This window comes from Melospiza georgiana, chromosome Z, assembly GCF_028018845.1.
Source record: "Melospiza georgiana isolate bMelGeo1 chromosome Z, bMelGeo1.pri, whole genome shotgun sequence".
Taxonomy (NCBI): Eukaryota; Metazoa; Chordata; class Aves; order Passeriformes; family Passerellidae; genus Melospiza; species Melospiza georgiana.
Window position 1 is genome coordinate 18,812,208 of NC_080465.1, and position 27,812 is coordinate 18,840,019.

The 27,812-nt window shown below is 49.2% G+C and overlaps 1 protein-coding gene across 1 annotated transcript; it reads right to left on the reverse strand.

The window, feature by feature from the left end:
* Nucleotides 1-78: 78 nt before the first annotated feature.
* Nucleotides 79-27,188, reverse strand: B4GALT1 (beta-1,4-galactosyltransferase 1). Its single transcript, XM_058043333.1, has 6 exons — nucleotides 26,918-27,188; nucleotides 14,267-14,502; nucleotides 7,108-7,295; nucleotides 5,558-5,680; nucleotides 3,949-4,053; nucleotides 79-3,369 (listed from the first exon to the last, which is right to left on the reverse strand). The coding sequence occupies exons 1-6, from the start codon at nucleotides 27,186-27,188 to the stop codon at nucleotides 3,234-3,236; spliced, it is 1,059 nt and encodes a 352-aa protein (XP_057899316.1). The 3' UTR covers nucleotides 79-3,233.
* Nucleotides 27,189-27,812: the final 624 nt, after the last annotated feature.

A 27,812-nucleotide genomic window follows, 5' to 3' on the forward strand; every position in this document is an offset into this window, starting at 1 on the left:
CAGCCTAGTCTACCCCATGAGCCAGAAACCCACCAAGACAGAGGGGTAACCCAGAGCAATGCTGCCAAACATTGTAACTGAAAATATTTTTATTTGACATCAACAGTAAAGAAGGCACATTGGATTACATCCCTTGATATATAAATGATAAGAATGCAAAAGCAAAACCATCTACAGGAAACCCAAAGGCAGTCCAGTATACATGTAGCGTCCTGGGGGAAAGCAGCATATCAGGACCCTCCCTCATGCTAACAAGCAGTCAGTCATCCCAAAGAATCCAAGCATTAGCGTTTCCTTTGAAGCTGTTTTTCTGGGTTTCAACCATTAGTTACAATCAATATCACTCTGAATGTTTTCACCAGTAGGGGAGAGTTAAAAACACCACCCATGACAGGACACAGTCGGAATTGGCTTTGGTGCACAATGAGTGTTTGTAGATGTGGCCCCTGAAAATCCCCGGGAGAGAAATTTCATGGCCAGGTCGAGTCACAAGCATTTAATGAGTTTGACTGATACAGAGTTTACACAGAGACAATGAGATCTAGAAATCACAGGTCAGCACCAAAGGGCAATATAAGCTACAAAAAGTGGCATCAGTTCTTTACATGGCTTGTGGCTTTAGCAGTGGAAGAGAAACTATGCAGCAGCTTCTTGCACTACTAGAATGTCTCTGCTGAAAAGGGTTTTCAGGTTTCCTGATTTTCCAGTTTCCATTTCTTCTCTCTTTCAAGGCACATGTTGTAGAAACCTTTGATCCCAACAGCCAGAAACAAGCGCTCATCCCACCTCCATGACATTGAATAATTTCAGCATACAGCCAAACAATGTGTTGTTGCACTAACTTTTTTCTAACCATCAAAGAATCTCACTGCAAGGAATGCTGCCAGCATCTCCCCCACCCAGCTGACAGCAGATAGACATTACAGCTGAAGGTTCCAACTCTGACTTACAAAAGGCTCAGCACAAAATTGAGGTGCTCTCTGCAAAGACATGGCATTTTCAAGTGAAGCCTTGATAAATTTTTGGTTATCTGCTGCTACCTGTAGAAGTGGAGCCCTCCTTTCTAAGGCAGCTTTGAAAAAAAAATTTAAAAACAATTCTCTCCTGTGTCTCCATTACTGCTACAGACTACACCCATGCCAATGTTTTACAGGGAGGCTTTTTTCCTGATTTCTGTAAAACACATCTTCTTGTACTCTCTTGCATCTTTAAGACCTGGAGCCTGATCTGCCATAAGGACTATTGTATTGTTTGGGTTTTTTTTTTTAATATTCAATGATAAGCACAAGGGATAAGCTCTTAACCACAAGCCTCCTTCCTTGCACTTTGCTCCCGCTCCATGCAAGGCCATCTTGCCATAGCTCCCACCATGACTGGAGCAGCAAGTCTAGCCAGAAAGAGCGTTGAACCAAAGGAGGTGAACACTTCTCCAAAGTGAGACTGAAAAGGCATCTAGCAATTAAAGTCCCTCTGCGTCCTGTGAGCCACTGCTGGCCTAAGAAGAAATGCACTGTTCCCTGGCCCCTGCAGGATCCCACCCCTGCAGTGCAAGGGCTCAGCAAAACCTTCAGGTCTCAAAAAATGTGACAAAAAACCAAACTAAACCAAACAAAGGGGAAAAAAAAAAGAAAAAAAAGGCAGTGCTGAAGTTGATCCCCAATACAGCAAGAAGTGTCCCTGATTTTAACAACCTTCAGCACAGGCCAAGGAAGTGCAAATTGCAGTGGTTAGAGCTGGTGGCAAAGTGCTCACCAGAAGGAATTCAGTTCTGAGTTCTGGAAAGAGCTTTAAATCACTTAAACCAGCTCCCTGGGTGTCAGTGCTCGAGGCTTTCACACACGGTGCAGGGAAGGAGAAGCAGGGTCTGTACAGGTGGTGCCCTGGTGCACTGAGAGAAAATGGTACTGCAGAATGTGCACGCCCCTCAAGCCTGAGACAACCAGAAGGGAGGACACACGTTGCAAACAGGCTTTAGACAAAGAAAAATCATTTGGATGTCGGCCCTGCTGTGAATATCTCAGCACCGCAGGAGATTTAATAGACAAATACACAGAGCAAACAAAATACATGGCTTATACATAATGACGCACATGAAAAGCCTACTAGTCTAAAGATAAAGGAGGCTTTGAATCACATCCTATTACGCTGCACCCTACTTTAATCTGGTATTAAATATACTGCTTATGATACACAAATTGCTTTTAAAAGTCATTAAAATGTTACAACAACAAAAGTAATAAAAGATTTCAAGTTTTATGCACAACCTTGCAAGAGAAAATTTTGGTTTTCGGAAGCTTCAGACAATGTTTAAATAGCCTGGTAACTTCCCACCACTACTAACAAGTGTTAGCAAATGTTAAGGCCATAATTTATTTGTGCAATGAAATTAATCTTTATTTCATGGAAAAAAAAACCCCAAAAGACAAATCAACACCACAAACACCACTCTGAACTCCTCCACCCCCCAAAAAAATCCCAGGTGGTGTTGTGCTGAAGCAAATAATCTCTATCATATCCAGAAATAAGGTTATCTGAAGCCAGCAGATTTTAGAGAGGTCATCTGTATAGCTTCCCACCCTGTTTGCCCAAATTCTGGCAAACTGTGTCAACTCACTCAAAGCCTCCTTTGAGACTAAAAGAAATAATGACATTCACTGAATCCAGACTTGATTGTTCAACACCTGCTCTGCACATAGAGGAGATGTTTGTTTTGGTCACTCTGAGAAAAAAGTTGTATTTTGCTGTCTCCATTTAAAAAAAATCTAATGCAAAGCGTAAACTTGGACAATTTTAGCAGCATTTTATAGTCCTTCATAAAGTAAAACCAGGAATGAATTAAAAAGAATGCCTGCACACACCTCATTCAAAATACCAAATATCATGGGCAGTAACTGTTGCTATATCACAGTCATAATCAGAAAATTTTGAGTCCAGCAATTAATTCGACATCAGATTCAACATTCTATGGCAAAGTAACTATTTACAACTCGTATGTACAGCTTCTGGACTTACAAAACAACGGAGAGCTAGAAAGTTGTGTAAAGTCAAGTTTGAAATTTAAAAAAAAATTAAAAAGCACTTGTCCAACCAATTTGGAGACACTTTGGCATGCCAAAAGAGGCCTTTTTTTTTTTTTTGGTTCACTGCAACTCTTTTAAAACCAGCACATATAATGCATCAGTGAGGCCAGATATCCTGGGCAATATAGGCAAGTCTCTGTTGTGTCTCTGATGTTAGCTATTGGGGGAGCCAATATCCACTGTGATCTTTGTGTACAGAGGGTACTTGTCAGTTCTCAACACCTTGTAGGATAGTGTATTTAAGCCATCAGAATTCATGGTCTCCCGTGTGTGAGCAATTCGGTCAAACCTGCAGGAGGGGAAGAAAAAAAAGTGGGGGAGGGGATGGAGACAACAAGGAAAGAAAGGAAAAATGTTTAAACAATCTGATCTTTGCATACCTCTCAGGCAGTGTCGCAGGTGTTTCAAGAAAAACCTGAGTATCCGTGCCATAAACTCCCACATTTGGCCAGCCTGAGCAATGGGCCAATGCATTCCTATGGGGTCAAATTTTAGCTAGAAAGAAGCAGCCAAGCTTTTAAATCACACAGGTCCTTTTCCAGCTCTGCACTAGAGCAGAGGTTTATACCCCAAAGACAAGCTGGAAACAATTGCTCAAAATCTAATTTTCTGCATTTAAGAAATAAAAAAACCAGGAGAGGCCTTTGTGCCACAGTGCAATGTTGGGGAAAAGGTGTATAAACAGATAATAAACTAGGAAGGGGAAGGTGGCGGCTGACAGAGCAGGAGCAGAGAGCTCAGTCAGCAAGGAGATGGCTGCAGCCTTTCCGCACTGGACCTTTGTGCCCGGCAAAGGGAAGGCCAAGCAGCTGGAGCAGCAAGGGCAGGAGGCACCCCTAAACCTGCTGTGGGGAAGGGTGAGACACACCTCTCGGGGTTGGGTTCGTTCTTCCTGTCCCGGGAATGCCGGATCATTCTGCACTTCCCAATGACCGCATCCGGACGGGATATCCCCATGCCTTTAAACACCAGCCTGCAGAAAGCGAGTACATTAAACACCCAAAGGATGTGGGATGCTCTGCCACACCTTCCACAAACAACCACTGGTTTTACCTACTGTTTTTTGGTTTCTTTTGAGGGGGATGTTACTAATGCACTCCCAAGCTTGCTGACACAAGGAAGGAAAGCCAGTCCTTCTCCACACAGACACTATCTACCACACAGACTAGAGACCTCCCCCTGCCAACACCAAGATAGCTCACCACACCCTCGCTTACACCTCCATCTCCTCCAAACAACACTCAACACCCACATTAACCCTGGTACAGGTTGTAGACTCGAATTTGAGTGGGAGTCATCTAGTTTTTTAACCCATATGGATGGGAGCCAGAGGAGCACTCATTTCTTGTGAAAGCTGCAGTGTTGGGGGAAACCAAAGTGAATGGTGGTGACACAGCATAAAGGAGACACATGGTCAGAGTCACAGTGGCACCAGCTGGGACCTGCTGGGTGAGGGGCAGCCTGTCTTTGTTTGCATGCTCTCTACAAAGACCTGCTGAGTTTTTCCATAGATATCAGTGATGAAAAATACTTGATTTCTTGTTTGCCTCTCTCTTTTCACTTCTTTGCAGCATCTTCTGTTCCTTAAAACCTGAGTGCCCCAAAAGAAAGGACTGCCACCTTGATATGAATGCCCTACTGGAAAGCTGTCCCTTTCTTCTTTTTTTAAACAGAAGTGCAAAACCTCAGGAAGGTACAAATTTTTTTTAAACACCTTTTCTGAAGCCTAGAAGAGTTCAGAAACCCCAGAGAAAGAGTTCAGAAACCCCAGAGAAAAGATCACAGAGTGGTTTTGATACTGAGAAACATGAAGAAGGCCTCCAAATACAAGGCTGTCATGATGATTTCTCTCAGTGAATGCTGTGGATATGTGAAGCTGAGAGGCAGCACGTTCATCCTTTGCCCTGGTCTTCTCAGCCTGCCCTGTGAGAACACCTTCATCCTCTCCTGCACTTCTGAGCCTTCTCAGCCTCCTTCCAGTCAAACTCACAGCATTATACAGACAGCCTGACAAGTGGAACTCTCCTGGGAACAAGGGGATCTTCTACAAGGCTGCAGACCCAAACAAATCTTGGGTTGCATTGGGCAAGGTTGATCAAAGTCTCATCCACCTTCAGCTGCATGTCCTGAATTCCCTTCTTTGAGCCAGTACTGGGCGACCAGAAGCACACTGCCCCAGCCAGGGCACTGGTGTGGATGCTGTTGGTGAGGGCATAGGGAGAATGAGCAATGGCAGGGGGAGGGGTGTGACTTTGCCAACTAGAGCCCCTCCCCGCTGCACCTTGGGAGCTGAGAAAGGGGGTGCCAGCACCCAGCAGGAACGTGCTCTCACTGAGCCAGCAGGTTGCCCCACACATCACCTTCACCTCCTGCCTGCAGACAGCCCAGGTCCTCCCACACCCAGGTGAGACCAGCAGGGCTGTGCTCATCCCCACCCTGAACACACCCCAGGGTGCCAAGGAGGAAAAATTACTTACCTGTTATAAATGTCATCATCTTCACCACCCCAGCCCCAGTAATTGTTTGGGAACCCATTGATCTTTGTGAACTGCTCTTTGCTTAGGGCAGACACGCCTCCAAAATACTGATTGTAAGGCAACCTGGAAGCAGAGAAAAGAGCACATTAGCGGAGAAGAGGTGTTAGCCAAGGGGCAGCCTGCCTGCCTGAAAAGGGCTTGCTGCTGCCCTTCACCCAGCCCACACCCTGCAAGGCACCTTCCTGCCACAGGAAGCAGCCATGTGTTGTGGAACTCTGGACTCAGCTGAGGGAGAGGGAACTGGTGGGCTCAGTCCCAAATACACCTGAGAGGTATTCTGCAACTGGAAGTAGCTGCAGCCTTTTACCAAGCAGTACACTGTCCTCAAAGGACAGGCTGAAATGCATATCACCTCATGGAAGGTGACATGAATGCCACAGGAGTGGCAAGAGCTCAGACAGACACTGGATATGCCACAGAGCCTTCTCCTTGTGCAGCTCTACTGATCACCTTCACACCCCTCAGTGCCCCAAAACTGAGCTTGCAGCCCAAAACCGAGCTGGCAGTGTGACCTTGCACACAGAAAGCCAACCAGCTCACACCTGAAATGGGACAATTCACCAGGAGACTGGGGACAGACGAAATTCAGACCCAGAGCATAAGGAGAGGGTCCACACAGGGATCACCAGGACATAGTACAGCCTTGTCTTTGCTTTAACAAGCAGAGAAATCCCCAGGGCCATGCATTTCTGTTTTAAGCTTCACCTCTGTGCAAGAAAGAGCTGCAGCTGCTGCAGTGCCAGTGGCAGTGCTGCTTGGAGCAGGGCTTGGGTCTGGAGTGGAGACATTCACAGACCCTGCCAACACCACCACTGCCATAGCCCTTGCACTACTGGCCACCGCAGGGTCATGACCAGTCTTCACTTTATAGATGAGCTTTTAAACTCCTCCTTGAGGATTTGGGACAGGGGAAAAAAAACAAGCAACCAAAACTTAAAGGAAAAGCAAGACACGTTTTGTCCAGAACAGCTTGCTAAACCCAAATATATGCTGCAGGAAGTTTCACTCTGTGCTGCTCTCATGTACCAGGGCAGGTCTCTCAGTGGCATAAAACCAAACAGCCAAAAAATTTTTGTCTTGCTCTTAAAATAGTGTCTGATGCAGTCTTTTTAAAGCTGCACATAATTCTCAGTGTGTGAGAGTGTCTCACTTTTCAGACTGGGTGGAAACACTAGCTGTCTTCCAGCTCCTAGACTGAAACACAAGAAGGGATATGTGGGCATCTGCAAAACGAAGGCTGCTTAGCTCTTCCTCACCCTTTGTTTCACCTTCCAGAAGCTGTGAATTTTAATAAAGTGCTCAGCTGCATTTCTCCATCTTCCTCCCCTGCAGCTACCCGCTCCCTGCAGGGCCCTGCAGGTTAAGACAGCCTTTTGGGAGAGATGCTTTCCCATGCTTTCAGTGGTGGGTGGGGATGTGTAACACTGCGCCTGCCCTGCTAGGCTGGCAGTGCTATTAGGAAACAGATGCTGCTCGAAAAGGCGTCTCACCGAAATCCAAATTTATCCATGGATACGGAGAGGTGTCGTGGCTGGCTGTAGCATTTGTAGGTGTTCCTGTCATCCATTGGGATGAGGTCTACATCACTAAACACAAAGCAATCATAGTCATACTCCTTCAAGGCCTCTGCAAATCCAATATTCAGCAGTTTAGCGCGGTTAAATTCTTCTTCTCCATCCTAATTTAAAAACAAATAAAAACAGTTAAGTGACTTAAATTTGACAGTGGACATCAGCAGTTTCTTACTCGTTGCCAGATGCCAGTGTTGCTGCAGAGGGCTGACACGCCCTGATGACAGACTGAGCTTGAGCCCAAGCACTGCTCTTGCAGCACCCATGGCATGTTTGCAGCAGACCCCAAATGCTGCCTGTGGAACAGTGACACTTGGGTCAGCTGCAAACCATGAAGCAGGAAAAATGGCTGAGGAAGGGCTGGACCCAGCTCAGCTCCCATCTCTTGGCGGGAGCCCCCAAGAGGGCAGGTTTGATCCAATGGTAAGCAGTCCCTATGTTCCACTGCATGCACAGGCATTTAAGGATTGAATTTTCTTATACAGGGCAAGCAGGTGGGGCTTCCTGGAGCAGCAGAGAAAAGCAAAAAGAGGTGAGCTCCTCTGGAAGAAGGGACTCTTGCTGCAGAGAGAAAAACACGGGCAGTGCTTTAACTTACAGGCATGACAAGGACCATGGACCAAAACCCTGCTGTGGCCAGAATTTCAGCACCCTCCTCCTAAGCTCTGCCACAACATGGCTGTGAGACTGTGGCACAGCCACTGCTGAGCAACACCCCAGACCTGATTTGCAAAGCACGAGATGGCACCAGGAGCCAAGGTCTGACGCTTTGCTGCTCACCTCTGACCCTCTGCCAAGCCCTGAGCAGCCATGAAGGCAGAGGAGCAGGCTGCTCCCTGGGCAGCAGGTTTGGCACATGGCTGTGACACAGCCTTGGTTACTGCATGGCAGGCCAGCACGAGCTGCTTGCCCAAAGGGCTGCAGCTGGAGAGGAGGATGTTGCCACTGCTGCGGTGGCACATCGCCTTCCTGGGTGCTCTTCACCCCTGTTCATCTCTCCTGGGGGCTTTCACAGATGGGGAAAATGCAATCAGGAAGGTACTCGCCATGATGGGAAGAACCATCATGAAAAGAGTTGACACTACAGGGCATATTTATCCCAGGGCAAGCACAGCTAATGAAGGGACTGGCAAAAAACAGGGCAGGAAAATCTCTACTTTCCTCCCCAGGTAATGAAGCACCTGAGGAGAACCTGTCTGACCCTTTTCAGGCAAAAACATTTCAAAAGCACATGTGGATTTGAGCACAAGTACAGGCTCACAAATTGCTGAGTACTTTAGCTTTTTAGCTAAAATATCGTACCAAAAACCCAGTAATACTGGTGGTTTGAGAGTAAGAATTTCCAGCTGAAGACCCCACTCTGCAGCAGCTTCAAACCCTGTACAAGGCAACAGAGCAGGTCGAAAGAAACTCATAGGGCATCCCTCAAAGAGACTGAAGGATTTTGCCAGCCTTGAAAGCAAGACTGCCAAATCCATTCCACTTTTACTCCTCCACACTCTCTGAGCAGTGCTAAGACAAAGGACTCCCACACTGTGCAAGCTGTCCCCCTACCCTGCACTACCCACACCCAACATGGGATGCAAACCAAGGATGGATAAAATACTGTGCCCAAGGAGCAGCAGCTTGGAACACCACACTCGTTGTAACAGCTTTATCTGGTTAATAAGCAATCATTTTGGTAACCATTTAATCCAGACTAATTAACAGACTTGCTGCTGAAGACCCAATGCAGGTTCTTGAAACAGCCCCAAGTATATTCCAAATGAAGGTTTTAAAATACAAGTGTCAAACCAGTTTTCAAAAGCATTACTCACCTGCCTTGGGCATAAATGACTTCACAGGGAGGAGTAAGCTTTCATGGAAGAGGATCTGAGCAAATTCTCAGCATCCTCACCCAAAACAAAAGGGTTCACACAACAATAAGGTGGTGGGTGGACGATCATCATCATGCATAAAGCAAGAGCAGTGAAAACTCAAGAACAGAAAATGAAGGCAAGTGGAACAAAGAGGCTGGGGAGAGGAAGCAGCTGAGGTCATGAGATTGGAGGATTTTCTTTCCCCAGCAAAGGCTGCCGCCAGCCCTAGCTGCCCAGCACTCCTCAGGGCCCACGACACCAAACCCAGACTTGGCTCCAAGGTTCTGAGGGGGATTCAACCTGGTGCTGGTGCAAAGTGCAATGTGCTCACACCTCAAAGCAACTGCTGGGGCCTCATTTCATACCCTTTGGCTGCTCTTTTCCTAATGAAATTCAAGGCAAAGGGCACCAATTTTGTTACCAGCAGAGGCTTAGCTGTAATTAACCAGCGCCTTCAGGCAGCCTCTAACTCCTCTGGATGACACATGGGGATAACAGCGCTATAAGGAGCAGTATTTTTAAACCTCTCCCCAAAAAATCTCAAAGCACAGAGAGTTTTGTACCAAGAGCATGCAGGACCCTTCCTGCCACCCCACCCACGGGACCCTGACAGAGCTCACACTGGAGCCCACACTGTGCACGGAGAGGGACAGGACACAGGGCAAACACTTCATGTGGGCATTGCCACTCTCCTCCCCAATGGCCCCAAATGCAGCTTCACAGTCTGGCATCCAAAAGACTAGGAAGAAGGGAATCACAGCCTATACACGAAAACAAAGAACTCTCTCCAAGCCATGTTTTACAAACTTTACAGTGAGCATGTAGCTCATGCAGCAAACTTTGCAAGGCTGTTACCAACTGTGACTGCTTTGAGGCAGGAGGTTACTTTTCTGTCCCAGAAGGTATGTGGGGATTTAACACAGCATATTGGAATAAAAAATAGACAAGAGGTTTTGCTTTTTGCAGTAGCTCTGTTTCTTTACCTAAGGCAACGTGGAAGCACTGGCGTGCTTGCAGTATCTGAGATTCAAATATCTCTCAAAACTCATATGCATGCTTGCAATCTTTGACTGATCTGTGACATTTTGGAAAAACAACCAAACAACAAACCACAGCTGTGAAAACTTCCTTCCAGGTCAGCACAGAGCACAGTACCTGCCGGTGAGCCTTCAGAAAGCAGATAAAGCACTGCTGAAAAAACCTCCATCCCTCACCTCTGCCTAGTGGCTTGTCATCCCATGAATGCTGCTACTTGTCACAAAGAAATGGATGAGTGTGGACTTGCTTGGACAGAAGCATTATCCTGAAGAGCAAGGCAGCACACAGAGGACTGCTAGTTAGACAATGCAGTCAAGCTCTAGACATAGCCTCCATGCTCTCCTAGGCTTTCAGACAGAAAATATGTAATCCAAGCACATTTTTTCTATTTTCTTCTTCTGACAATTTTGTCCCAATGTTCTCTTGTCCTGAAATTTAACCCATGTCTGAGTTCAGTGCTGGTGCCCAGCACCTGCTTCTGGCTCCTGAATTAACTCTCTCTGTCACTCCCAGAACAAATTGCTGCCTCAGTCCTGCAAGGTCTAACACTGACTCCTGCTTGCACCTGGAGGTGAATGATCAGCCTGAGCAGAAGAACACCCAGGCTTTTTTACTTCCCATCCCTTACCTCAGCTGAATCTGGCTTGTTCACCCAGACCTGCCAAAGGAGGCAGGGTTCCTTTTTTTTCAGCGCTAAACAGAAAAAAAATTGGGGTTTTTGGAATCGTTACTCAAACTAAAGAAGTTGCAAACCAGCGAGAAGCCACATGTCCTGACTTTGCTCTGCCTCCCACATCTATGCAGGAGGCAGCTTTGTGATTCCTCCTGCAGACAGCACAGATGAAGTGTGGCTGCACCTCCCTCACCTGAATCCTCAGCTCATCAGATCTCATGGAGGTAATGGTAAGGATGTGTGTTGTATGTTTCTGCACAACGAGGAGAACCGTCACCTCCAGTGGGAGCTTGCTAGCTAATACACTGAGATAGCCTGAACCATGCCTGCCATATCCATGGGCAAGTCCTTCCTCCAGTGGACTTGACCAGGCAGAAACAAATTTCCAGAGCCACAGAGAGATATCAGGAGATATTTTGGTGTTTCTCTGTCACAGGGTGTTTTGAGGCCTCAGCACAATTACACTGGGCAGTGGGAGAGAGCAGCCACAGTCGAAACCTGCCTCCCTTGCCACTGCAAGGGCAAGCAGCAGCTGAGCACAATTCCCTCCTTTGCCCACAAACCTGACACCCCCTGCAAAGTAACACGGGTAAGAGTGATGTCCCAACCACTTCACACACACACACACACCTCTCTGGAAAACTGCTACCAAGACACTACAAATGGCACCAGGGGCCAGTGGAAAATGGTTGAACAACTGCCCAGTTTCCAGGGAATTGGCTAAGTCTTGCCTTTCTCAAACTTCAGTCTGGCTGCATGGGCATTTGCATGGGCTGAACTGCAGGGAGAAGATTAACTTCTAGAGCTGAGCATCTGTCTGGCATTGGCCGCAGGTGTGTGAGGACACGCGGATAAGGGTGGGAGTAAGCAAGGCTGAGGGAGACGCTGCAAATTAGCCACTTGTGGGGCATTGATGGGCCCTGGGCAGAGCGTGCCCAGCCATGTGTCCTCTTCTCAGATTTACCTGAAAAATGCTTCAACACACAGGGTTTGGGTTTTCTAGGGGTGGAGTGTGCAAGGTGAAACACAATACGTTATTTTCCACTGGCTCCCGTTACATACGGAACATTTTACAAACATCATCCCCCTGACTTCAGCCAAGTCCTACTCAGAGGCATTCAGGCACGCAAGAACAGCATGGAGGAAACACAATGGACTCGTGACAGAAACACATTGCGCTGAAAGGAAGAAGTTTGACATTACCAGTGCAGCAGTAGCAGGGCTCAGCGCTCCTCTTTCTTTCTATGAGATGCGGAGCACAGAAGAGCATGTAGGCAGCGTGTAAGAACCAGATCACACAGTAATTCTCCTTGCTTCAGTGATTGCTTTGATATAGACAGGATTAACAATAAAGGTAATATTTCCCCACTAGAAGGAAAAATAAAATAAAAAAAAGGAGGGCAGATGCAAAGGGAAGGACAGACAAGAAAAAGAGAAAAGCAATTGTCAAGACAGCAGAGAAATAAGACTGTTTTCCTACTGTACTTCTGGAAGAATTAATACATTTTCTGTATCTCTCTCTACTCAGTGTTCCCACTCACCCTTGGGAGATGCATCCAGTGGTTTTACTACCACTGACCACTCCACTTCTACACACGGCTTATTAGAGGCATGCAGAAGAAGATTTATTTTACAAATCAAGTAGTCTTACTTGCTAACCTACATCTACTGGATATGGCCAGGACATATATACCCTGTGTACTGCATTTCACTCTCACTCAAACTATGCCCACCCAAGAAAAAGCATTTGCTTCAGAAACTTCTGTGAGAGTTAACTGTAAAGGACACAGCCCTAGTGCTGGAGAACAGGACCACAGAAGAGGAGTAGCCAGCAACACAGGGCAATGCAAGCCAGCATGCACCATCACACAGCAGCAGGGACTCCAACCAGGCTTCAGACACTGCCTGCCCTTAGGGGCCCCAGCCCTGCTTTCCGCACGCTGGAGCACCACGCCAGCTGCACACAACGGGGTGGTTGCTCTCTCACCAGCGATGCCCCCGACCACGTGCAGGCAGCTCTCACAGCTGGCACGACTGCACCTGCCTGGGAAAGCAGCAGCCCCAGCGCAGGGCCGTGCTGGGTGCCACACCACCCTCCTGCTCCTGTGCTCGGAGCAGGGCGGCACCACCTGCACCCCTGGCCAGCAGCTCTGTGGCTCAGCCAGCCCCGCGGCACCAGAGCTCACACGGGCAAGGAAACGCAGCCCGAAGCACAGGGGCTGCCGCTGGCCCTGGGCTGCTGCACCACAGGAGCACCAGCTCTCCTTGCTTTCCACAGCATGGGTTTTCTTACAGGGCTCAATTCTAGGGCACAGCACGCCTGTCTGCATGCTGCAGAGATGCCTTGTGTTCTCAGCAGCGTGGCTGCCAGGCCACAAGCAGTCAGATGCAGACACTGAACCATCTTGGCTACTAGAACTACTTCTAATTCCCCGGAAATCCCTTTTGTCCTGATCTCTGGCACCCTGGAAATGAGCAAAGCAAGAGAAATTGTAGTAACGGAGTATCGGTTTTCTCTCTTGGGATAAGTCTCCCCCTACTTTCAAGTCTGTGATGAAATTCATCGCCTGGGTGACCATTTTAAATATTCATGGTGTTTGATATGCCCAAACACACCAGCTGACCCAAGCAGAAATTTAAGGAGTTAACACTTAAAGAAGCATGTTATTTCATCTCAGTTCTTACTGAGCTGAGAAAACAGGATAAAAATACATATCCAAGAGAGAAACTGCAGTGGAATTGTCCAGAAGGTGGTCTCTGCTGAGGCTCTCAGAATTGCATCTGCCCCTTCACCCTACAGCCTGTACAGACACCTGCACATTTTAAGCCTTTCCAAGGGTGAACAACACTCACTTATCTAAACACCATTATGCTGTAAATTAAGACAGCTTGTTGTGAGTGAAATGTGCATTTTTATGCCTTTCTTTTTTTAAAAGGCAGATTGAAGGCCCCCAGATAGCAAGAAGAAAAAGCCCCAATACCAAAAACTCCAAGAACTTCTCCATGATGGCTTGTTTCTTTTCTATTCCCCTGAAGACAGCCACTTACCTGCCCCACTGCCACAGCTTTGTTTTCTCCATCCTGACTTTGTGCAATAAAGTGAAATCCTACACACTTATGACACATCTACTACCAAACTAGGCATTAATACCAACTTGTCACCTTAAAAATCTCTGCATGCCATTCCTGCAGCAGTTGGGAAAAAAGAACATATGGAAAGAGATAATTAATTGGGTTATGTTATTAGGAATTCTTTCCTCCTCACCAAGTGGTTTCTTTAAGCAGAAACTCTTAGGAGTGAATTGCACCTAAGCAGAAGCAGGGATCTCGAGTTTTCCACCAAAGGCATTGAAGCAAAATTTTTCTTCCTTTTGTTTTTCTTTTTTTAAGCAACCTTATTCCTGCCTGCCAGCCTACTGCTTTTCAAAGAAAAGCAGCCATTCCTCTATTTCAAGGGGCACAGGCACTGTTGTGACAGCTGTGTGAAAGCTTGTCCCCAGCATCTTACCTGGTTGATAACATATACTCCATAATCTAGTTGCTGCCTCTGGAGAATTGGGTGCAGGTAATAGAGCCAGTACTTGAGGTGCTCCTCTCGGTTCCTGAACGGTATGATTATTGCTACCTTCTGAAGTGCTACGCAGTCCTTGGGAGCAAAGCGACCTCCTGCTCTGACCTGTGGGTTTATCCTTGCCACTTCTTCCAGGTTTACAGGCTGGGAGAACTCCACACGCAATGCACCAACTGGAAGAGAGTCATAGCACAAACCAAATTAACACACACAATCTATTTCTCTGAGCATACATCCTTTACACACGTTAGGGTTTTGGTTGGGTTTAGTTTCTAAGAAACAGAGCTTTTGGTCCAAACACAATCCCATCAGTGCTTGGAGGTATTGAAGCTTGAACCATCCATATCCAAAGCAACCTCACACCACCAAGTCAGAGCAAACCCACAAACAATGTGTGCTCTTGGTCACTGACACTGAGAGTGTCCTACAGTCTGTGTGGCCAACCAAGAGCTGTGCTCCCACTGGCACATGCACCACAAAACCAGCCTGAAGTGCTGCCCCCTGGGCTCCCACCTACCTCAGGCAGCCCAAGAGGCAAGCGCTTCAAAAATAGTTCTGCTCTCCTACTGACAAAATCACCTATGGATAGTCACATGCAAAGTGAATAAAATCCCCTTCCTGCTTTTTTTTTTCTTAGAGATATTTTTGGTGTTCTGTAGAAATGCCACTTATTTATTAGAAGTTCTGTAATAGAAATTATAAAAAATCCCCATATCCAGATTTGCATACATGTTGGCAATTCCTGTAGATGGTTTCAAAAGTGGCAACTTTTGAAACCATTGAAACAATGTGTCAAAACCAGGTTAAAAGCGAGAAGTCCAGGTGGCACCAGAGAAACCCTTTCAGAACAGCCAGGCCGGCCGTTCTATTTGCTTCCAGCTGCTCCAGCACCAATGGCATGACTCACCAAGGAAGCCCAAGGAAAGGCCTCTCCTGCTGCCACGTCCTGCTTCCAGCACCAGCCAGTCAACAAACTGCACTTGGCACAAGCTCTGCAGTGGGGGGGTTGCTGAGGGCCCCCTGCATAAGGCATAAATCATCAGCCATAAATACCAGCCTGAGGATCACCTCTTAAGGATTTGGCTGCTGTGCCCTCCCCTGCTCCTCCATTTGGGTGTGTTTGAGTGTCCTGCCTTGCCAGTGCTACTGCCTCACATTTGCTGCAGAGACCCCCAGGTGCCCAAGGTGGGGCACAGCGCCCTGGGGGAGCCCCTTGGCAAGGAGCACAAGTGACTTATGGAGCTCAAAAAGGCGCCGGTCATCACAATCAACCTTGTGCATTCCAAGACATGTGACTACTAAAGAAAAGCAGAAATTGTTCTCCAGACTCATGGCTCATTCCCTAGTTATTTAGAAGAAGCAACTTGGTTGTGCTGCTTCACTAACTGGTGCTCACTCACGCTGGAGAGGACAAGGAGGAGAGTGGCCAGGCTGGCAGAGGTGCTCGGTGCACCTCCAGGGGCAGCAGGGAAGCTTTGCGGCACAGCACCTACGCAGTGGCAGGATGCAAAGGGATCTCCTGATCTCTGCATTTGGCACTGGTTGAACAGGCAAGTTTCCCTCTCACACGAGGAGAAGGCAGTGATTGCTCAGACTCCAGGGGCACTGGGATCAGTCTGCCCACACTCCCAGCAATTCCCAGCTGACACCTGTGCCCAGTTCTGCACCCTCTCTGCCCCGTGATACAAGCTGGGCCCTGTGGATGCTGCCCTGCAGCTGCAGGGCCAGGGCTGAAGCCTCTCTGCTCTGAAGCCTAAATGTGGCTTGCAAGGAGAGCTCAGAAGGTGCTCTGCAGCAGGAGGAAGAGGCAAAAATTGGAGGAACTGGGGCAGGAAGGAACACGCAGTGGAATGACTGGGACTGGGGCTCAGTGGTGCCAGGATCAAGGGCCAGGCACAGCCATTCTCGTGCCTGTGGGACAGGCATCATATCAATGGGGCCAGAGGTGGCAGGAGGGGTGCTTCTGGTGAATTTGGGGGCTGCTTCCACACCACGGTGAGGAGCAGTTTTCCAAAACAGCCTCTGGCCCCAACCCACTTCCCCAGCCGTCCCTGTGCCCATGAGTGTCACCTCCATTAGGAGACTAGCACTCAGAGCTAGGATGCTAGTGCTAATGCTACACTTTCGTGATTTTAAAACAGCAGAGGGCATTGCACTGGGCATGGTTCACCTAACTCGTCACAGCCAGCAAATGGGATTTTGTTGGGCATCTGTGCCCAGGAACTTTATTTTCTCATCCTTCTTGCCCCTGGTTGCCAGGAGCAGGACCCGCTGGGATGCTGCAGGGAGCAGAGGGGCAGAAGCAGCACATCCCCTCACAGGGCCCTGCCAGCCTAGTCCACTGCCAGGCACTGGGTGTGGCTGCTGTCCCACCAAACAAGCCTCTTCCTGTTGGGACAAGCTGGGCTCTGTGTTCCCGGTTACCGGACTCTTCTCCCAGTTGCTGCTCCCAAGAAGTGACTGTGAACCCCATCAGACTGGAGAATGCTTTCTGGTTTAACAAACAAAGGTTCTTTCAACGTCTCGGACTCACTCAGAGTCAGGCAGGAGGAAATGAAAGTCTGCCATTTAGGTGAACTTACAGAGGAAATCTCCCCCTGGTGACTTGTGAGCTCCAGCTGGGCAAGGACAGCCACAAGCATTTGGAACTGCAAACAACATTTTGCTGGCTGGCATCCAGCAGCCCCCCAAGGCGAAACATAGACCACTCATCCTGCCAGCACTCACTCTTGCTTGCCTTACACAGACTGGAACATTGGCAAGGAAAAGATGGGAGCAGAAAGCATATTCACTGCAAAAAACAGCTGCAGAAGGCAGAGATTTAACAGTTTCATAGTCTTGAAAGGCATTGGTGAGAAACGATCTCTACTGCTCCAGCCTCCCGCTTAATGAATCAGTTTTGAGGGCAGCACACCTTCTCACAAATCCTGCCCTAAGGGATGCAGCCAACACCTAGGTCAGTGAGAAGTCCCCAGGCACCAGTGCCATCCATGTGTGGCAAGGCAGGCGCCTCTGAGACAGGCTGGATACAAATCACTCAAGTTAATACATTCACCAAATACAAAACCAGGAAAAAAGCTGAATAGGCTGTTTTGAAATACAGAATGACTAAAACAAACTCCACTTCGTAAAGCCATGTGGCTGACACAAAGCAGCAGCAACATACCACCCACTGCAAACTGACACTTCCATTTCACTTCCCAAGCAGGACAAGGCTAAAGCCAAATCCACAAATGCACAGGCTTTTCAACTGGTTAATAGAATCACAGTTCCAACTACTAATTTTAAATCATTTTCACTGAAATCTGACTACCTGGATAGCAGGCAGCCCTAGGGCTGTTGTTTCCCAGGGATGCTGACTCAGGATGTAATCTGCAATGCCAGGAAAACACGCAAAGTCTGCTGCAAGCGCTGTCCCACCTGTCAAAATGGTGTCCCTATCTATGTTTACTAGGTAAACTTTCCAGCTCGATTCACTCCATCTGAATATTTTCTGATTCTGTTCAAGATGACTGCCTGACACAGGTGTCACTGTATATGGAGTCCCTTCTAAGAACAGACAGGCGTGACAGTGCTGTGTGGACTCGCAACTCTGGTCACCCATGCAGCTCAGCATCTCCAGGCAAATCCTGTTGGGTTCAGCATCACAAAGCTTCAACAGAGCTTCATCAGCCTCCACTGTGTATTTTTAGCAAAAGAAAATCTCAAAAACATAAATAAGCAACTGCAGGAAGCTTGCAAAAGAACACAAAAGCACAGCATCACATCAAAACATTTCAGAGTTTGTAAAAGGAGGCTTTAGCTGGCAGTGGCAGGGTAAGAGAAAGATACACCAAAAGAAAAAGCCAATCCACTCCTGCCCCTCACCTCTGACCCTCAGAAGTATTTCTGCTCACAGGGAAGGTGCACAGGAAAAGCCAGGGGCCATCACAAACTGGAAGCAGCTTCTCACACCAAGCACAAAGTGAGGCTTGCGAAAAGCAGAGGCAGCTCAGTGCTGGAGCCCTAAGAGTCTGTCCCACAGTGCCAGTGATTTCCCCATCCCGACTTCCCAATGGCCATGCCTGCCACAACACCTAAACCTCCTGCCATCTGAGGCTGCCACCACACTGCCCTCGTGGTGCTCATCCTGCTGAGACAAAATGAGAGGATGCTCACACAAGTAGCCCAAAATCCACTCAGCCTGATGTTATAATAAATCTAGAGACTGCTCTAGCCTCCCTAGCCCAAAGGGAGTGATGTAGGGAGGCCCCAAGGAACACTTTCCCAATACTAGAAGTTTTGGGAAAACTCAGGAAGCAATGCCTCGCAGGGCCAGAAGTGTACTCGTGCATCCCTACAGGGGCTGCAAATGGGATGACACCACACTCCATCCAAGAAGGTGGGAACAGGGATACAAAACAGGGCTGCTGCCACAAAGGGCAGCCCTGGGGGACTCAGGCAGGACAGACTGGGGGAACCCTATTCTTCAGGAAGGCAGTGGGAGAAGGAAATAGGAAGGAGGTAAACTAGTCTCTTGGACAGGCCTGAAGAGTGATCCAGCCATCTGAATCACCCTCCAGAGAGCTTCACTGGGAAAACAAGCAAAATCCACCTGTATATTTTAAGCCAGGCATCAACCTCTGACATTTAGTTTAGTGAAAATGAAAGCAAAAACAGACAGCAGCAGTTGGAAAAAGGCTCTCCCCAAACAGAACCAAAAAGAACACTTCCATCACCCTGGCTGAGAGCTGGACATTGCTATCCATCCACTGAGCCATGAGCACGCCCCACTGCCACACTCAGACAATCCTCATGCAAAAGAAAAGCTGGAAAAGAGAGGAAAAAAAACAAACAACCCTCTCTTTTCAGGGCCCCGACAGAAAAGGGAAGGAAGGGCCCGTCAGCCACACCAAGCCTTGGCTGGGAAAAACAACATCAGCTCCACCCCAGACAATGTGAGAGCAAGTTCCCCCACGCCAGGCTGTGAAGCAGGGCTGGACCCCAGCCCCACACGGCAGCTCCAGGGCGGGCAGGCAGCTGCATCCCACAGCTCAGCAAAGCAGTCATTTCCTCTTAAGGTAATTAAAATAATTTCCCATCAGCTAAACTTCAGAGCTGTGGCAGCAGCTTTTCAGATGGCACCAGACAGACTCAAGTCATGGCTCAGGCCCACGACGGGGGACGGGGCAGCCCCCATGTCCCTTGCCCACCTGGGTCTCCCAGGCAGCCATGTCACTGGTCAAAGTGGTCCCTGCCTCTTGCTGCCTCCAGCCATTGCTCCCCTAGGAGAGTTTAAAGAAAAAAACTCCTTGGGTCTTCCTAGAAATATCCTAGTCACAAAAAACCCCAAAAACCTGCCCTCCCAAAGGCTGGTATACATTTCATTTGGCTGATCTACACTTGTGAAGTTGCATACCCCCACAGATGTTAACTATGCCAAGGCAAGGGAAGCCGGCTACATGGGCTCATCTCCTGTCCTGGGCAGGCTTGCACATGGTCTGGCATCTGCAACTATGGACCCCAAAGGAAAAAAGGCTGAAAAAAATGAGGATGCATCACATATGCTGGCAACATTGGGTCCGCCTGATTAACTCAGGAACTACAGCCAGAGAAAAAAATTGTTAACCCAATCCCCAGCACTGACACTGGAATGTGGCATCTTTAGAACAAAATATAAAAAAAGGGAGACAGTCTTGTTGATGGAAGGTACTTCTGGGAGAGAAGCAAAGTCCTCCTTGGTGGCTCAAATCCAGTGCACGCTCACTGAGGCGGCTTTGAACTGTCTGCCTTTGAGCCAGGCAATCTGCATGTCATTAGCTCTTCCCACCCGCCACAAAATTAAATTCCAGGCTCTCTTAACAGCAAACTACAAACAAACAAACACGGATCAGAAAAAGGCTGAGCAGCCATCAGCCACAAACCCCCCACTATGCAGCAGGATGGGATGTGTGGACAGGAGCCCTCCCAGCTCGAGCAGCATCTCGGGCACGTCTCTGCCAGGGCCAGGCCCAAATCTTCAGGCAATCTCCCTTGCCCCATCCCATCCTGCCTGTGGCATGTGCACCTGGATTCCAGCACTGCCCCAGGGCTGGGGTGCACTCCCCAGATAGGTGGGGGAGCACCGGGTGCCAGGTGGGGTGGAGGTGTGTCTGTCTGTCTGTCTGTCTGTCTGTCTGTCTGTCTGAAACTCTGCCAGCGCTTGTGCACCCCAAAAGCATGGGCTGCTGCTGGCATCAGGGAGCACAGGAGGCGAGGACAGCAGGAGGGCATTCCATGCCTGGAGAGATGGCTGCTGCTTCCTTTGCTGCCCTGGAGCACAGAGGTTTGTGGGAACCCATCCCATAAAGGCCTTTACAGGGCCACTTCCAGATTCAGCAGGACAGGTTTGCAGGTAAATTGTCTCTTTGCCCTCAAAGCAAATCCAGAGACACCCCAGGTGGAGCAGGTGACAAAAGCAAATCTCTTTCAAACATGTGCAAAGGCCTGGGGACTGCCCCGAGTTCCTGGCAGTTCAGCAGCAGCTGGAAGCCTGCTGGAAGGGCTGTGCCTGGTCATGCCCCCTGTCATGGCCACTCCTCAGTGAAATCAGCACCTGCACTGTAAATGCAATCCACCCCTGGCTCACCAGGCACCTGTCCTTGCAGGCAGGGGCTGCACAAAAGAAAACACTGATCCAGTGGGGACAGGCTGGGCAACAAGATCTTCTCCAACCCAGAGAAACGGGAGCAAGCTGGACATTGACACTGCTCCCCATCCACATGCCCCAACACCCCAAATCGTTGGTCCCTCACTGCAGTACTGCTATGGACTGGCTGGGTTTGTCCCCAAACCCAAATCCCCCTTGTGCCCTGCAGAGAAGGGTGCGCAGGAGGGAGCGCAGCAGTGGCTGGCTGGAGAGCAGTGTCCACTGGCGAGGAAAGGAGGTGAGCTGTGGAGCCCAGCACCTCCTGCTTGTGTGTGAGGCCATCAGACCTAGAGCACCTCCCTGCTGAGGACTGTGCACCTCCAGCACCCTGCCCTTCGGGGTGGGGAGGGCCCTCCAGACCGGGACAATGCTCCCTATCTGCTGCATGAAGTCAGACTAGCATGCTCCACACCAGAGGAGGAAAGTGAAAGAGCTTAACTGAATTCTGCGTCCAAGTGCAGTTTTGGAAGCTGCAAGTTATCTGTCTCTTTCCAAACACAAACTTGGCCCAATCTCCAAAGAAACTAGCTATTGCTTCAGATCAATGCTGGCAGAGAAACAAGCATGTTATAAAACACTACATGCATGAGACAGAAAACCTTCCTTTTCTCCTTTGTCTGTTGTGCTTTGTCCCTGAAACAGCTGCTCTCCAGCACAGCATAGTACCTTTTTCCAAGCCACTTTGTGAACCTAATTAACACTCCTTGACCTCCACTTCGACCAGATAATACAATGCTAGTGATATTTTCCTCACAGAAGCTGCTCCCTGCCTGCCAAGAAAGCCTGTGCTTCAGAGGTATGATGTGCTCCCTGCCACACAGATAGCTGTGGAGCTGTCGGTGGTGTTGCCAAGATCACACATCTGCTCCCTGCCAAACATCTTAAGCATATTCTTGGGAGATGTTTAACAGTTTCTCAAACCCTCTTTTGAAGCCAAGAAAGCTTAAATTTGAGCAAACTTTTCCACGTGTTATCTCCCCCTGCCCTCTCCATGCTCTTCTCTGAGTCTCTGTTTTACTTTTTCAAAAGAAGGCAGTAGAGGGACACAACACAACCCCAGCTTGTTTCTGTGAGCAATGCAATGCCTCCAGCACCCAGGCAGGCAGGAAGGAGCAGGGACCAGCTATATAAAACAGGTTTTAAAAAGGCAGGTCCAGATGAGAGAGGAAAGGGAGATGCTACATGTAAAGCAAATGTTATCTTCACTGCCTGGTATTGCAAGTGACCCCACAGATTCAGAGGCCTCCAGTCCCTGGGGCAGAAACTCCCCATGGCAAGATGAGAGCCTACGACTGCAGGTGGGCAATGTGACAGATGACCAGGCCCCAGGCATGGCACACCTACCAAATCCCTTCAGCACTGTCAGCACTAGGAGTCACCCTAAAAATTGGTGGGTTTAGCATCTCTTAGGTTTTCACCCTCTTGCCTCAATTTTGTCCTGCAAGGATTCTGACAGCAGAAACACATCTTCTACCTCTGCCTACAAAATGTCCACATATACAGGGCCTCAAACTGTATTATTTATTAATTCCATCTCAGGCAGCACATAACCTCTAAACACTTTTGTAATACAGACCATAAGCATCACTGCTGATTTTACAGGCTCAAAGCATCAGAAACCCCTCATCACTTGTCTTCAGCACCAAGAGTTTAGAGCACCTGCTTGTACTGACTACACAGGCATCAGAAGCAGTGCATTGAAGAAACAGCCTCTGTAATAGGTCCTCTCCTCCCTGAATGACAGCTATCCAAAGGAGTTTTTTCTTTCGATCCTTGTATTTTTTAAAACATGCCTCACTAACATGGAAGTGGGAAGCACCAGTTTATATCCAGAACTCTTTGACATCTTGGAGAAAGAGTTATTTTCCTTGTAAGCCCAAGATACCCAAGCAGAAGGACTTGGGGGTGCTGGTGGGTGAGAGGCTGGACGTGAGCCAGCCATGGGCACTCCCAGCCCAGAGAGCCAAACGTGTCCTGGGCTGCATCCAGAGCAGCGTGGGCAGCAGGGCAGGGAGGGGATTCTGCCCCTCTGCTCTGCTCTGGGGAGAGCCCACCTGGAACCTGCATCCAGCTCTGGGCTCCCAGCACAGGGAGGACATGGAACTGCTGCAGTGAGTCCCGATGATCAGAGGAGTGGAGTACTTTCCCTATGAAGACAGGCTGAGAGAGTTGGGATTGTTCAGCTTGGAGAGGACAAGGCTCTAGGGAGAAAACAAAGCTGGAGAGAGACTTTTGACAAGACAGGGAAAGACACGACAAGGGGCAATGGCTTTTAAGTGCAGCAGGTTTAGATTAGATGCTAGGAATAAATTCTTTACTGTGAGCGTGGTGAGGTACTGGAATGGGTTGCCCAGGGAAGCTTTGAATGCCCCATTTCTGGAAGTGTTTGTTCAAGGCCAAGTTGGATGGTCTCTGAAAGTCCTGGTCTAGGTAAAGGTGTGCATGCCCACACCAGGGGTCAGGATTAAATGATCTTTAAGGTCCTGGAAGGGACCTTAAAGATGCAATGCAATGCAATGCAATGCAATGCAATGCAATGCAATGCAATCCAATCCAATCCAATCCAATCCATGGTATCCCAGGAAAAAGCCATTTTTAAACCTTAGTGAAAATGAGTACATCTCTAGTGGTTTGTCCTTTGGACAATTCACTGGTTCATACATTAATCTACACTTTTGTTTTGTCAATATCCATTTATTACTAGTGTACAGAGTTATCAATTTTCTGATTTTATATCTGGGCATGAAAAGCTATTAAGACAGACATATGACTACAATATTTACCACACTTGGGTGAACTTTCCGAGAAGAAGCTCATGGCAAAAAGGGCAAGAGCATATCTTTTATGTTTGCCATCCCAGCCACACCTGGTGTCTAAATGGGGGTTAGAATTGGCTAAGGAGATAGCTGTTCTCCAAAATAACCTCCATAAATACTTGCACTCACCAGGGCAGGACTTGAAAATTACTTCCCTGAAATATAGGTAAGCCTGTCTATAAAATTCAGCTTTGCAGATTTCTACTGCATTAAAATGAGCTCTTTTGGAAATGGATCTTTCAGCTGAAGAATTTGACCCCTTGTGCATACCCTCCTTAAACCAGCAGGCATGTAACTACCCCAATACCAAAATACCAAAAAAACACATGGAAATGGTAGAAGAAACACATTTGACTGGTTTGAAAGTGCTTAGGCCAACACTACTTTTTGAGAGCAAATTTTTATTAAAAAAACCTCAACCAAAACCAATACCACAATACTGTTCTGCATCTCCTAAGGAATGTAACAATTTGGGGGATGGACACCTGCAGGAAATACCTGGATTTAGTTGCTTTTGGGTTTCTTAGAGAAACCAGAATTTCTCAGAATTCTTGAGATTTTATTGCAGCAAGCACATTCTGCTTCCTAATATCCCATTTAAGATACTCATTAGCATGCAACTCTAAACTGAAGCATAAATCCAAAATGCTTATATTACCTTGTATTAGAGAATTGCATAGTCTTTAAAGGCTTTCAGCTTGAAGCTGAATTATAGTATTACCCCAGTCCTGATTTGTTCTTTTCAATTATAAATAACAGCAAGTGAACCATAAAAGCACATTTAAAATTTGGCAGCTTCTGGTAAGAGATTAAACCTCATTCAGCTAATGCATTTGTTGCAGAGCCAGACAGCAGGGATTGTAAACTACTCTCTAAAGACTGCTAGGAAGAAAACTGTGGGCCTCTGAAATGAGTACCTGGCTATTTTACCATACAAAAAGCCTGAGCAGTTCAGTCACACATATCCTGTGTGAGTCATCACATGCTTCCCAACAGCGACGGGGGAGGGGCAGGCAGGAAATTAAAACCCCAGAATCATGTATGTTACAATAAATGTTGGTTTGTTGAGGAAATGGAGTTTTTGAAGCTACCTGTTGCCATCAGACCCTTTCCCCGTGCTTATGGGAGTACAGGAATCACAGGATGATTCCTGCTTTTTATGTTCATATTGATAAGTGAGTTTTGAGCTCAAAAAGGAGTATTTCTGAGTTCTGGGGGGGGAAATTGCATGTCAGAAGTGTCCACAAAGTGCACACCCTGTATTCTTCACGGCGGCCTTAGAGACACATGAGATGCTGCTCAGGGGAGACTCAGCTCTGAGCAATGTGAGAGGCATGATACAATTGTTTAACAAATGCTGTTTGCTACCAAAACCTGAAAAAAACAGAGAAAAAAAAAAAAAAAAGAACAACAAACAGTTTCTCACCTACATGCTGGCTATAAATCTCGACACCTTGACGGTGCCAGGCTGCATGTGACTGCACCACCCCACAAATACTGAAGTAACACAGCCAGAAAACATTTGCCTGCTCTATTGTAAAGAGCTACTTCTTCCGTGGCCCTGTTGCTCTCTTGACCATCTGTAACCACTGCGAGCAGCCTCATGTGGCCTTTGGCAGATTCAGTGAACGGCACTGAGGATGCTACAAAGATGATTTAAAATATCTTAAATGATCCTTCAGCAACCAACTCCAATAACACTTTGAATCTTGGGGTCACTAAGAGCATTTCTCTAAACTCCAGGCATTTCCAAAGCACATGACTCACTCCTGACAGGATCAGACTAAGTGGAGACCATTCAAAGCAAAGCCATATTCATAAAGGGTTGCCACATCCACTCTCTGAGGACAGGCTTGCACAGCCACTTTCAGCATAAGTGATGTAGGGGAAAAAAGCGAAAGATATGAATAAAAAACAAGAACACAAAACACAGGACAGTTTCTTTTAGTGACCTCAAAACCACCTTCCTAAAATAACAAAACAGTTGTTTGTAATTCAGATGCATTGATCCATAAAGAGCTGACCAGCAAGCACCAAGAGAAACTATCATTTTTTCTGTCGGTTCCGTAAACGGAAAACCACAGGTAGCTCCTCTGAAGTCTCTTCCCCCGCTGTGATCTCTGGTAACAGAGGTACCTATGCTGAAAATGGCACACTTGGCTCAAGGGCTCAAGGGCCCAAGGTGTGGCCAGGCTACTGTCAACCTGGGATGCCAGCAGGCCATGGTAACAGCCCTGCCATCTGCACAAGAGTGTCTGTTCGAGGAGCAGCAGTTACAAGCAACAAGTTGGGTGCGAGAGCCTTCTAAAGGTACCAAAAAAATCTGAAATTCCCCTTGTCCCCAGCTCTGCCTTGTGACAAATCTAGCAGATCAAAACAGCTCCAGCTCATCACATAGTAAACATGAGGCCACCAGCAGGCTGCAAACCCGCCGAGATCCTGCCAGCATGCCGGCACCCAAGCGGTCGTGGAAAAAGGCTATGGGGAGCACAGCTCCAGTGCAGATAAAACACACGCCAGGCTGCCACGTATCACGGTACTGCATCACAGGACCAAATATGTCCAGTGGAAAGCGCCGCTGGGATACATAACAACTGTGCTCATGACCCTGCCTCGGAGCTCGTTTTAAACCCGTGCCGCTCATTCAGCAGGTTCGCGGACAGAGAAAGGCTGCGAAAAGCCTGCACAGCGCAAAAAGCCCTCCTGAGCTCGCATTGCGCAAGAGCAGCATTTTGGGTAGAGTTCCGAGAGGAAATTACCCAACCCCGAGGACAACCAGAAAGAAACCTAGCCGGGCGGGGTGGGAGCGCTTCCCGAGCGCCCAGGGGCTCCGCTCGCCGCCGCCGTGCCCGGGCAGCATCCGCGCCGCGCTCCCCTGCGCACCGGCTCCCCGGGGATTCTCCCACAATCCCCCTCCGCCGCCGGCACACCCGGGAGCGGCGGCGCCACTGTCACAGCGCGCCCGCTCCCCGGGCGAGGCACCCACGGGCACCGGGAGCCGGCGGCGGCCGCCCGCGCCTCCTCCCCGCGGCCCGGGCGGCGTCGGGCACCCGCGGGCGGCGGGCCCCGCCCGTCCCCCCGCAACCCCGCCGGGACGGCACTCACCGAGCAGCGGGGAGGGCTCGGGGCAGGGGCCCGGCGGCGGCTCGGCGGGCGGGGACCGGGCCCGGGCGGCGGGCGGCGACGGGCGGGAGAGCGGCAGCGAGAGGTCGGCGGGCGGCGGGCGGCGCGGCGGCGGCTCGGGGCTGCCCGGCGGCCCCAGGGCGCTGCCCGCCAGGTAGTAGAGCAGCGTGGCCGAGAGGTGGAGGGCACAGAAGGCGACGAGGAGGCGGCAGGCCCGCTGCAGCGAGGTGCCGGGCAGCGACGGCTCCTTCATGCCGCTGCGCTGGCGGGGAGCGCCGCCCGCCCCGCGCCGCACCGCCGACGGGGACCGGGACGGGGCGGGGGCGGCGGCGGCTCCGCCCGCCGGGGGCGGCCCCGAGCCCCGCGCCCCGCCCGCCTCGGCCGGGAGCGCCGGCGGGACCCCCAGCGCCGCCCGGCTCGGGCATCCCCTCCCGCCCCGGCCTCCCGCCCCGCTCCCCGGGCCCGCTCCGGCCGGCCCCTGTGAGCGCAGCCCGCCCTGGCCGGCCCCTGTGAGCGCAGCCCGCCCTGGCTGGCCCTCCTGCACGGTGCCCGCTGTTTGCCAGCTGGACCCGTCGCTGTCGCAGCCCCCAGAAGCGCTCGCCTGTGGCAGAGGGTGTAAGCGGCAGCAGCGACCTGCTGCGGGGCAGCCAGGGCTGTGTTTGTATTCGTGCCCCTTGGAGGGCTACACGCTGTCTTCGCTTTTATCTGCAAAAACTGTAGCTTTTCTGTCAGCTCGGTGGAGCTTGTTTCAGCTCATTTCCTGCATTTAAATCATGACTAGCTTTTTGTTAAATATATCACAACATCCTAGCAGCGCCAGTGGCAGGGTCTTCTGGAGGTCTCCAGTCAAACATCCTGCTTGGAGCATGACTATTGC

Excerpts from the sequence above, each read along its gene's own strand:
- B4GALT1 (XM_058043333.1), bottom strand. The coding sequence starts at position 27,188 with ATGAAGGAGCCGTCGCTGCCCGGCACCTCGCTGCAGCGGGCCTGCCGC. Across the intron at positions 7,296-14,266 it reads GAGTATATGTTATCAACCAG|GATGGAGAAGAAGAATTTAA; the intron begins GTAAGATGCTGG and ends TTTTTAAATTAG. Across the intron at positions 5,681-7,107 it reads ATGGATAAATTTGGATTTCG|GTTGCCTTACAATCAGTATT; the intron begins GTGAGACGCCTT and ends CTCTGCTTCCAG.